At 45.4% G+C, this 12395-nt stretch overlaps 1 protein-coding gene across 1 annotated transcript; it reads left to right on the top strand.

Annotated features, from left to right (window-relative positions):
* Positions 1–420: 420 nt before the first annotated feature.
* On the top strand, positions 421–10358 carry NEURL3 (neuralized E3 ubiquitin protein ligase 3). The gene is made up of 4 exons (XM_081017724.1): positions 421–640; positions 4900–5400; positions 5759–5812; positions 7877–10358. The coding sequence occupies exons 1-4, from the start codon at positions 613–615 to the stop codon at positions 8104–8106; spliced, it is 813 nt and encodes a 270-aa protein (XP_080873850.1). The 5' UTR covers positions 421–612; the 3' UTR covers positions 8107–10358.
* Positions 10359–12395: the final 2037 nt, after the last annotated feature.

Below are 12395 nucleotides of genomic sequence, written 5' to 3'. Positions count from 1 at the left end.
GTGAAAATTGCATAGAAACATGTTCTGCACAGAAGCATATTTAGAGAAATTTGCACTAAAATGCTGATGAATTGTCATAAATACTTTTTTTAAAAAAAATCTTATGTGGAAATGTGGAGAACTGAATTTCATACTGGAAAAATGAGAAACTAAGAGAAACCAAAATTGTCATATTTGCCTACAGCTTTATACGAATGCTAAGTAATATTAAGATTTGACAATGGAAGCTAGCAAGTACACTGAAACAGTGCAAAGTAAATGGATTGGGTCAACAGGAAAGAGGAAAGGGTGGAGTCTTGCTAGCTTGGGCTGGAAGCCAGGACTCTGAAGTCAGGGATGTGGTCCTGGGGGTGTGGCCCTGGCTCCAGTTACGTCCGCACACACAATATACTGGAAATCCCCCTAGCACAAAACAAAGTGCATCTTGTGATAATGTGAAGGGAAACCGCACACAAGCCCCACACTTCCATGATTAATGTTTAACTCCTGGGAGTGCCCCAGGCAGCTCAGTAAGAACAGCTCGCGTCCCTGGCATGGCAACATAAACTCCAGCCTATCACCCAGCGAGCAGCACCAGTCTTCAGCCTGAGGAACAGCAGCTTCCTGGCAGTGATGGGTGCCTGCCTTCGCCCCTTGGAGGGTAAGAACTGGCTGGGGGTTTTGAGGAAGGGCCCTGGGTGAAAATGCAAAGGTGCTTCTGGTGGGTCAAGGTCCCCTGCGCTGCAGAGTCAGGTGATGGAGGACCCATCAGGTCTGGGACTGGTTTCACAGCGAGCATAACTGAAGAACTCTCCCGCAGCCCTTGCTGCTCATTATGCTCAAAGGCTAGGGCTGAGGTCAGGATCTGTGTCAGGGAAGAGCTCTGGAAATTTTTTTCCTTTCCAGGGCGCAGTTCTAAGGAAAATGTTCAAAAGAACAAGTGTGCCTCTGAATGTACGCATCACTGTGCGCATCTCCCTCAGCACTGAGGAATTAATGTATGGAATTCACTGCCACAAGATGTGGTGGCAGCCACTGAACTACAGTGTTTTTTAAAAAATTGATGTTGGTTTATATATATTAGCAACTATGCCTTAATATTTTGTAATATTTTGTTTAAATTGTCTGTTGTTGCTTCAGTTTTCTGTTCACTGCTTAGATATCATTTAAATATATTAAGTGGTAAAGGAATTAAATAATCAATCGATCATGTGTACTCCATTATGTAAAGACATCTGAGCTGGCTGCTCCAAGCCCTTTTTGCAAATTTTCACCACTTTGAAACTAACGTAAGTTTTGCTGCCTGTGATTTCTTAATGCTGTATGGAAAAGCACATGAAACTGACCTTTGAAGAGTTTGTAAATAAGCCATTTTAAACTTACCAAATGTCTGGTCTTTTTCTATGTTAAGTCGAAGAGGGAACTTGGGAAGGAATATTTTAAAGGTCTAACAGCTTATATTTCCACGCTTTACTTCGCTGCAGGTTTTGTGTCTACTGGGGTTCTCTCACCCTGAAACCTGAATCTTGGCATCCAGTGAAATTTTTTATACATCATTTTTCCTCTCTCAATCAACATATATTAAATGTTTATGGGGATGGTGTGTGGGTGGTTTTGGAGGTTGTTGTATGATAAAAATTCTCCAAAAGTCAATAGTGAACAAAGCATGCCATTCATTGCTCCTCTGCCAAAATTTCTACTTTGAATGGTCTCCAAGACCACATTTATTTTCTCACTGAAACTCGCGATAAGAACTTAATCATGAATGTTCTTTGAGTCTAGTGTAGCAGAGTGTTCTTCTAATGGAGAGCAGGGGCTTTGAGCTGGGAAGCCTCTTGTTTGGACCTTACTTTAGGCATATCATGTGGGTTCTTGGTGGCCCCAGCAGGATGCTCCCCAGCAAGACCCCCCACTGGGCACCAGCACTACAGCCTCTTCCCAGGCATTTTATGGCACGTGATTGGCTGTTTCTTATTCACCACCAATTTATGGTTCGTTTTGGTTAACTAATTATAGTGTTAACTTTGCTAATTTTTACGGGGCACAGTGATTTAAGGAAAAGATGAATAAATTGGTGCTTTGGGCTTTAAAAACCTCCTGGTAGTGTGCTATATGGGAGATTTTATGCATGAGTTGGATACAGAATGAGCTGTTGTTTAAGATTGTTGGTAAAGGGATATTTTGTACATGAAGAGGATACTGATATCTACTATGGGCTTTTATATGTGCTTGCTGTCAGTTTCTGAGGTTGCAAGAGACACCATAGCTGACAGCAGCCTCTAAGAAGCTTTAACCTCTGGCCAAAGTTGCTCAGCCTCCACCTCAGCCAAATTCACTCACAAGCCAGCCCAACTACTGGCTGTAATCTGCCTCTGACCCCCAAAGCTCCTCGGGTTATCCTTCTGGCTGCTTGGACAGTTTAGTTGATTTTAGAAACCTGCTTGCACAGGCTGTTCTGGCAAGCCCTCCTTAGATAGGGAGCCACTGGCGCCCTTCTGATCTTCACCAGCAAAACGTTAACCCACTAAGGATGAATTTGCTTAATACTCAGGTCTCATCTATCCATTTTCACCCCAGTTTTCTGTGGTCTCCCAACAGTTAACTCCCAACTGACATTTCCAACTGGCAGCCAAACAGAGTCCATTGTTTCACAGACCAATAAAGATGAATTTTCTTAACCCAGTCTCCTATAAATATTAAAAAAGCAATAATCTCCTCTCCCCACCTGTGAAACAGGCCTGCAACCCAGTAATAGCACAAGGTCTCAAACTTTTACCTTTTCACCCAGACAAAGTAACACCCCAGAAATCTTTTCCAAACCACAAAGCATAGACAGAGTGACATGCACAAAGCATTTCCTCAGAGAGCTCAAGGCGGCTCACCCTCGCCCTCTCCATTTTCCCCTCCGCAATCCCATGAGGCGGATTGGCCTGAGAGATGGTGCCTGAGCCACATTCATCCAGCTTGCTTCATGATTAAGCGGGAATTTGAACCCTGCTCAACTTTTAGTTTTCTTTTAAAGAAATATTTTTACCAGCTCCACTCTGGCTCTCCAAGATGATAACAAGTGAATTTACCGCACATGTCAATAAAACATTACTGTGTTAATTTATTCACAGACCACTGGCCACATATAACAGTCTACTGAATGTCAAACACCTAAGATCATTTAAAGAGAAAGAGTCAGAAAACAATTATAGATTGTCTAAGGAAAAGGCAATATGCAGAAATATTTTTCTTCAAGGTTCAGGATTTCTCCTTCTGTCCCTCTGCAACCTGTCATTTCAGTGCACCCAGTGACCCCTCTCAGAACAATAAAGGATTGTGGCCATGATGTTCTGATAACAGTAACCGCCAACTGCTCAAATGACACCCGGGATCAGGGAATGAAAGAGAAGCTGTTTTCTTTGTAAACTGTAGCCCATTTTCACATACAGTTTAGCTCTCACACACAGAAACACACAGACACACAAAAGCAAACCACCCTCATGAAGGTGGTTAGGCAGAGCAATGGTGGCAGGATCAATGAAACGTCACTCTAAACTGGTTGAATGGATTTTATGTGTGAGGAGGCAAGCACAGGCTCATCAGATGAGGCCAGATGATCATGAAATGGACTTTATGCCTACATGATTTTAGGGGTATACAAAGTTCAGGGCCTTTTTTCAGTCAGAACATGCAAGAACTCAGTTCCGGCACCTCTCAGGTGAGTGCCATTGGCATTATAACGGAACAAGGGAGGTGTTCATAGTGAGTTCCAGCACCTCTTTTTCTTAAAAAAAATAGCACTGACAAAGTTGCTATCTAAGCTTGGAGCTTATTTATCTATACAAAATATTTCTGTACCACGATAGGCGGCAGGAGTTCAGCTGGGAGCCAGTTGTGGGGGTGCCTGGTTGTGCCCCTCTCAGGATTTTGCACCCAGGGCCACCGCCCCCCCAGCTACGCCACTGCACACAGTTTACCAGTGCCTGTGAATTAAATGCATTAACATTAACCTGAGACATTTGGAGTCCAGTTGTCCTATAGTAGCATATAATTGATCAACTTTTTGTACTTGATATATTTTGGCATAGCTGAATCCAGTTTAATAAACTGGAGTATTTATGTTCTATATATACCTGATGTAAAACTTCAGCGTCTATAGGGAAGTTATTTTTGCAAATGATATTTCTAGTTGCTTAAACAAAAAACCACAAACCTGCCTATGGTTCAGTCATTAGAAGAACTGTTGCCTCTTGTAGCCTGAGGGGTTTCGGTTTCCTACGCAGGAGATGTTACTACAGTATGATAAATGGAAAGCAAACCCAACCAGACCTGTTTGTGGCCTCTGCACATCTTGTCCTGCCGGTAGTGACACCTAGTGGTGGTCTCATATTTTGCGGGATCTTGAGCCACATGCTAAGCCTGCTTCTTTGCGGTAGATAAAGTCAGAGCAGAACATGGGTGTCATTATTAAAAGCACAGTGTGTATGTAGCATTGGGCACAGAATTCCACTTCCTGAGAATCCTGCCATGATGACTGTGGAGATGAGTGGCGCTTCTCAGAATTCCTGTTAATGACGCCATGAGACCTTTTGCAAGGAAAGCGCATGCTAAACTGTAGCACGCGCCCGTATAATTTTATTAATCATGGTGTCTCTTATTGTTAAGTTGCGGGTGAACATATCAGACGACACAGCGATTCTTCAAACAGCTCTTGTTTATTCACAGGCCAGAACAGAACTGAACTGAAGGGTTCAGCCAGCCTGCTTATATAGAGCTCCACTAGAACGCAACAGTAACCATTTTCTGTAACTATCCAATCACTGAACGTCACCTTCGATCCCTTATTTGCATATGTGGACCTGAACTATCTACAGTATCCCCCTGCTGACCCAGGGTGAGAACTTCAGTACATAACACTTATGTCTCCCACAGGTCCAGATGGCGCAAGCCAGCCTCCCAGTGATCCCCTCTTTTTCCACCCTTACCTCAAAGGCTCCCAGGTCATCATGGACGAGTCCCACTGCATAGCGAGCAGAGCAGCCACGTTCTGCAACGGCATTGTCTTCTCCAGCCGGCCTATTGAACTTTATGAGAAGGTGACTTTGAAAATCTTAAAGGAAGAGAGCAGGTGGTGTGGAGGCCTAAGGGTGGGCTTCACTTGGGAGGATCCGTCCCTCGTTGAGCCCAGTGTGCTGCCTCCGTATTCTTGCCCAGACCTGGTAAAGCAAGGGAAGTGTCGTGCAGCGCTCGTACCAGAAGAATATGAAGCAGAAGGCACCATTGTCAGCTTCTGGGTGGACAACCAAGGTTCTGTTTTCTGCAGCACCAATGAGAAGTCAGAAGGTTTCCTGGTGGCAGATGGCGTCTTGGTCACAAGGCCTCTCTGGGCTGTTGTGGACATCTATGGAAGGACCAAGGCAGTCCAGCTTTTGGGTAAGCAACTGAAGCATCTAAACTCAGGGGTGGGGGAATCTTGTTCAGCATGAGGGCCACATTCCCTCACAGGCAGCCTTCTGGGGACCACAGGCTGGTAATGAGTTGGACCAGAAGCAAAAAGTGGGTGGGGTAATAGTTGTGACTGTTTCCATGCAGCAGCCTACATCTCAGCCATACAAAAGATTTCTCTACCCACCCTTCTCTCCACCCATTATCGCTGTTCAAATATGCTTTCCAGCTGGGGAAAGCCCTTGAGCATGGTGTGTGGTGTGGCCTGGCAAGAAGGCAGGGCTGTTGATGGGTGAAGGCTGCACTTGAGAGGCAGCATCCTAAAGTCTCTCTCTTTCCCTTCCAGGTCCCTCCAGCCTACCAACCAATGCTGATGGGCTCAGCCTTCTTCAACAGAGTGGTGAGTATCTGGAAAAGCTGCGAGTTGCCCTCAATTTCCTCTCATTATTTTCTTTTAGCCCAGGAAACCATCCCAGAAACAAGCTCTCCCAGGGCACTTCACTACCCAGTGCAAATTTCACTTTTATTGTTTTGTTTTTTGTTTTGAAAAAAACTGGCTTCAATGGAGCTGTAATTTTGCATTTTATACTTTGTATTTTGTCTTATTGGTCCACTGACCATTAAACATCTAACTGACAAAATAGATACAACAAAAAGACACCACACATTTTTGTTTTTCTCTCACAAGGGCACAGACCCTGCAGAGGCCACCTTTGGAACTCCCTGCCACAGTGGTTTTCAACCTTTTTGAGTCCACAGCTCCCTTAACCACCCATATTCTTTCTGCGGCTCCGCTGTGGAAGCCACTTACACTGGGGTTCCGTTACAGGGTGTGCATAAGTGGGAATTTACCCATTCCGCCCTGCCCCTTGTCAGCGCCCTTTTTGTCGTCCTTGTAAGTGGGAGCGCACTGCTCTGCAGGGCCGAGCTGACGCACTCCATGTGGCAGCCACAGCCTACCTTCCCCCAAATCAGCGCACACATGGTGTGGTGGGGAGTGGAGAGGGAAAATGAGATTAAGATCCAAAGTAGAAATACTATGTTATTGCAGGGAAGGAATAACACACATGCAGACATGGTCCTTCCCTGACACATTCTCCCTGTCCCCATAAAGCTGGGTGACTGTTAAAGATCAGGGGGGTTGGCTGGGGGGAGAGGTGGAGAAGAAGAGGGGGGCAGGATGTTGGGGGAAGCAGGACAGGGAAACACAGAAGACACTCCTCACTTTCAGGGTTATTTTTGAATCCCTCCTTACAGAGCACACACGTGTCTAGGAACACAAACCATAATGCTACTTTGCTATTTTCTTGCATTTTTCAAGCCCTCTGTGTAAAACTAAGGAACTGTTAGTTATTCAGCCGGGAAGGGTTTTTGTTTGTCTGTGTGGGGGGGAGATATTAAGAAAAAGTGTTTCCCCACTTTCTTACTGCTGTCTTATTTTGGGAAGAAAATGGGCTGCAAGTTAAAGCTGTCTGCTCCTCTGAATGTTCCTCAGAGAAAGGCAGAGAGAGATAGACTGCAAGCTAATGAAGGGGTGGTCCCTCAGGGCTCCCCTCAACATTTCTCAAGTCACCCCAGGGTGCCACAGCACACTGGTTAAAAACCAGTGCTCAATCATATAAAGACATTGGGATGAGCCAACTACGGGTGGAGGATAAATTCTGTTCAGTTCACAGTTTACTGTAAATCTAACCAATTCACACTTCCTGAAACAACAGGGGAGTCAGTGCACAGCTACCCTTCAAAATTTGTGCTGGTCTCCAACCTCCAAAAAAGTGTTTAAAATGCACAAGCCACTCACCAACCCTCACCAGCTCCCCCTGGACTCACTCACTCCAGTCCAGTAGCTGAATCAGGAACAAATTAATTATTATTAATAAATGCAGCTGAAAACAAGATAGCAGTGTGGACAGTGAGTGCAAGCGAGGCAAAGTACTGTCAAAACTTTGTCTCTCTAGCAACATTCCCTCCATCCTCAGAGAACACAAATAGCATGTGATAAGTCCAAAGGCTACTGCTGCTTCCCCACCTGGCTAGGCTAGGCTCCTTGTGCACAAAAAGAGGCTCCCATGGGCATGTGCAGAGTGCCATTCCCTCCCCCATTGGGTAAAGGGTAGTCAGTGGCGGGAGAGCCAGGCAGGCAGAGCAGAGGCGCAGGCAGAGCTTGTTCTTCTGCTCATTTCTGGCTGCTGTCATTCTGATCACCCCCTACTGGTGCTCATCTAGTACAGAGAGAAAAGTTGGTGAGTTCTCAGGACTCATTATTATTTTTAAAAAATTGCAAACTGATGTGGAAACATGACAAACTGAAGCTAAGCTTGCGAAACCAAAATTGACCGACTTGTCCATATTAAAGCCTGCTCATCCCCCCCCCCTTTGTGGTTAAATAGCATAAGTAGGAAGAAGAGTGTGCTGAGGAAGCATTTCTATGTTTCTTATTCCGTGTCTTTTGTATGAAATACAGAGTCCACCTGTGGGGATTTCCATGCCTTTCCTGAGGAATGTGCTGTATGCTTCGGGCAAAAAGCCAACACCATGATGCTTCCTTGCTCTCATGCCAACTTCTGCTCCCACTGCTCCCTGAAAATTTTCCATACCACCAGTCGCTGCCCATTGTGCCGGCAGGAAGTGAAGAAAATTATTCCCATCTCTGTTTTGGCAGAAGGAGAGAGCCCAGAAGTCTGGCCAGAATAAGCAAGGAATAGCCAGCCCCTGTGGTGACAAAAGTATGCACTATCAAAGCTCCTGAAATATTTCAAATCTTGATGGGAACCCGCCGAGGTGGAGAAGACAAAGGCTGACTTTAAAGAGAGATGCACAACGAAGAGATCACTGTGGCAGAAAAGATGGGCTGCTGAGATCTTTCTCACTCTCTCCATAGCCCGAGAGGGAGGTGTATAAAAAGGACTCTCCATAATAAGACACTTTTGCCTTTAAAAAGCAGAGAACCATGGTGCTAGATTTAGAACAGTGACATCTAAATTCAACAGTAGGACTGAAACATGTTAAGGAGGAAGTGAGGGATCAAGCAGATGCTGAAAATATCCAAAGTGGGAGTGGAGACTGTGCTGGGAGCAAAGTGAAGAATACCCTTTATTAGCCACCCATTTCAGCAGTAATTTTCTCTCCCAAGCAGTATCAGTGTTACAGTTTAACCAAAGCCATTGTAAACTGCTTTTCATGCACACCTTAATCTTATCTCACAGCCATGCAAAAAGTGTTTGTCTTTTAGGCTGTTAGAGAGGAACAAGCAGATGGTAGGTAAGCCAAGGCAGGTGCAAAGTTTATGTCCATTGAGAGAGATACTCTCCAAACAGGGCAAAATGGATGGAGTCTTCAAGGAGCAGGAGAAACACAACTCTATCATGAACAGAACAAATGATAGGAGTCAAAAGTGTTGGGAAGCTGGTTAGGAGATTCCAAAAGGGGCAGGGTCACATGGGCAGTAGGAGGAGCATAAAGCAGCCTTCTGCCCTCCAGATGTTTTGTAGTGCAATGCCCATCAAGCCAAGGGGTGGCTGGGGCTGGTGAGGCTGTAGAGTTGTCTGGAGGGCACCAGGTTGGAGAAGCCTTGCAGAATCCATTATATCAGCAGAGGAACAGGAAGCCCTGAGAAGCCTGCTGTCTTTCCTGCTGTTTCGTGGAATGGGAAATTCCCTTTCCAGAAAGAGGCCCAAGACCTCATCATTCGAGTAGAAAACACAGGGGTGATTCTGTTGTGCTTTATTCATTTGAGATCAGTCTACCCATTTTGCCCCAGGAGAGACCATGGAAATAGCAAGGTTAATTCACCTTGTCGAGAGGAAAGGGGGTGGGAGCAGGGATGAGAGAACCACGTAGACAATGACTGTGGCTACAGGTTTCCAGGTTTTTTCTGGCCCTGCTCTTGTGCCTTTAACAAGTTTGAAATGCAGAAAACCAGCAGGTTAACCTTTTCCTATTGATAAAAGAAATGATGGGCCAAACATTTATTGTTGTTAGCCGCCCTGAGCCCAGCTTCGGCTGGGGAGGGCGGGATATAAATAAAATTTATTATTATATTATTATTATTTGCTAAATTTCTGTCAGCCTACTTTTATAGACGGGGACACGGGTGGCACTGTGGTCTAAACCACTGAGCCTAGGGCTTGCCGATCAGAAGGTCGGCGGTTCGAATCCCTGCAATGGGGTGAGCTCCCGTTGCCCGGTCCCTGCTCCTGCCAACCTAGCAGTTTGAAAGCACGTCATGTGCAAGTAGATAAATAGGTACCGCTCCGGCAGGAAGGTAAACGGTGTTTCCGTGCGCTGCTCTAGTTCACCAGAAGCGGCTTCATCATGCTGGCCACATGACCCGGAAGCTGTACGCCGGCTCCCTCAGCCAATAAAACAAGATGAGCGCCACAACCCCAGAGTCGGTCACGACTGGACCTAATGGTCAGGGGTCCCTTTACATTTACTACTTTTATAGACAGGTGTAGAACAAAGTCACCTCACCACCTTGTTGTTTCTTGTTGTTTTAAGCCTTACGTTCAGTGACAAGCCAAGGTGCCATCTTTTTAAACTATTAGTTTTGTCATCCAACTCTGTCCTTGAGACAATACATTAGGCCAACCAAAAGGTCACTAAATCCTGAAAACCCAGAAGCTTGCACACGAACTCTTCATCAGGCTAGATGGGAGTGGTGGAGGGGAGAGTCCCGAGAGGCTGAAGAGAGAAAACTTTGTTGGCCAACGGTGAGGCTGTGAAGCCTGCAAAGCAGGGAAAGGTAACACGTTCCAGTGAGGCAGTTTGAGTGATCATGCAGGTATCAGACAATAACGAACAATGCTTGATTACCTGTCTGAAAATACAAGAACTGTTTCATATCCAGGGCTATCTGCATCTGTTAGCTGCTATTATTCTGCAGGTACTACTGGTTTTCATCATTCCACTTTATGTATTTATTTTTATATATTTTTCTATGCCTTTGTAAACTTTTTTCCTTTATATAATAAAAACATTTTCTATAAAATTACGTGCATTTCTTTTGTTGTAGGTTGGTTCAACTGTGTGGGGAATAGTCTCATATTTATAGGCACAGGGGTTTTGTGCCAATCCAATTAAAAAATACATTCTGTACTGTACTGATTTAAAGAGACTAACAAAAAGAAGAGTCTCATGCAACACAAGCAAAAGGTCTCTGTCATCCAGCATTCTTTTCCACTTATGCCCAGATGTTTTGGGGAAGCCCCTAAGCTGGGCATAAAGACACGTTTGTAGTAATTAACTTACACCTTGTGGAAAGAATGTAGTAACTGGCTTAACATCCTGTTCATCAATTTTAAGTGAACCAGAGAAGTGGGGGGGGGGTGTTAATCCACACCCCCTTTCTCTGTGTTTTAATTTTTGGAAGCCACCCAGAGTGGCTGAGGCAAACCTCTCAGATGGGCAGCATGTTGTTGTTGTTGTTACTACCACCACCCCCATCTTGTCCCCCCCCCCCCCAATAAATCCATTAGTTTTGCCTAATAGGAAAATCTCCAACATTTGAGCTGCCCTTTTCAGCATCACCTACCCCAGGGGTCAGCAACCCGCGGCTCCGGAGCCGCATGTGGCTTTTACACCTTTGCCGCGGCTCCGGGGCAGATACTAGCGAGGGGAGGAGGCGCATTCTGCGCCCCGACACTCCCCACTGTGGCGGGTGCTGTACTGGCTGTGACATCGCATGGGGGCGGTGCGTGCGTTAGTCACGCACCGTCCCGACGTCACCTTCCCGCCCGCTGCATTGTAAGGGGCATGTACGCTGGTCACTGCATTGAAAGGGGCCATGTACGCTGGTCACTGTTTTGAAGGGGAGTGAAGAACACACACACACAAAAAGGTAACTTGTTAATTTAATGTTTATTTCTATGAGGCGGAGTAATTCTGAGGGGTCAAACAAAGAAATAATAAAAAAGTGACAAAAAAGTTATTTTTATAATGACGAGTTTTGCGGCTCCCAGGTTTTTTTTTCTTCGGAAACGGGTTGCAGACCCCTGACCTACCCAAACCTTTTTGAGAAGGCAGAGAAAAGCTCCATGCAATGTATTCAAAATGCTGCCACCCACAGAGGTTATTGTTCTGTTCCTGTTAAGCTTTCAGCCCCCTCCTCTGGTCATTTCCACCACTGAATTTACAACACAGCGCTGCACAGGGCCAGCCACTTCACCTGTGATCTGTCTCAAGCACTCTAGGCATGCCAGGTGACACTGGCACCTATATCAAAGAAGGGACTGTTTGGGTTATTACACTTACACCAAGTATCACCTCCTGTTGGGTTGTCCATTAAACCCATTGGGAGGGGGTTGGGAAGAGAAGTGGGAGGCTTTTCATCAAAGCACCTGGGTGAAAGGGTGTGGAACCATAAACTGGCATAATGCTTGGCAGGCAGCTGTAGTCACAAAACAGGAAGTGGACATTTCATAACACTTACATAAACTTGAACACACAATAAGCCTGAGCAAAGCAAGCCAGACTGTGAGGAATAAGATTAAATTGGAATAAACAAGGCCTCATTAGTCCATTCACAAGGCCTGTTGGTTGGGTTGAGGATCTTCTGGCCAAATCCAGAAAGCTCAACTTTGAGGGTCAGCTAGGAGCTTTGAGGACACAGACTCATTTGGTGCCGAGGGTACGCTTTTGTGAGCCAGCCCCACTGAAATTAACTGGAGATATGCTAATAAGCTCTTGCATATCTTCTATTCATTTTGGTGGGATTGGCTCACAATACAGTGGTGCCCCGCAAGACGAATGCCTCGCAAGACAAAAAACTCGCTAGACGAAAGGGTTTTCCATTTTTTGAGCTGCTTCGCAAGACGAATTTCCCTATGGGCTTGCTTCGCAAGACGAAAAACGAAAACGTCTTGCAAGTTTGTTTCCTTTTTCTTAACACCGTTAATACAGTTGCGACTTGACTTCGAGGAGCAACTCATAGAACGTGGTGTGGTAGCCTTTTTTGAGGTTTTTGAAGACTTTGGTGATTTTTG

Source organism: Podarcis pityusensis (genome assembly GCF_964106645.2).
Source record: "Podarcis pityusensis genome assembly, chromosome: 8".
Lineage (NCBI taxonomy): Eukaryota > Metazoa > Chordata > Lepidosauria > Squamata > Lacertidae > Podarcis > Podarcis pityusensis.
Note: the sequence above shows the minus strand (reverse complement) of the source record. Positions and strands in the feature narration are given on the sequence as shown.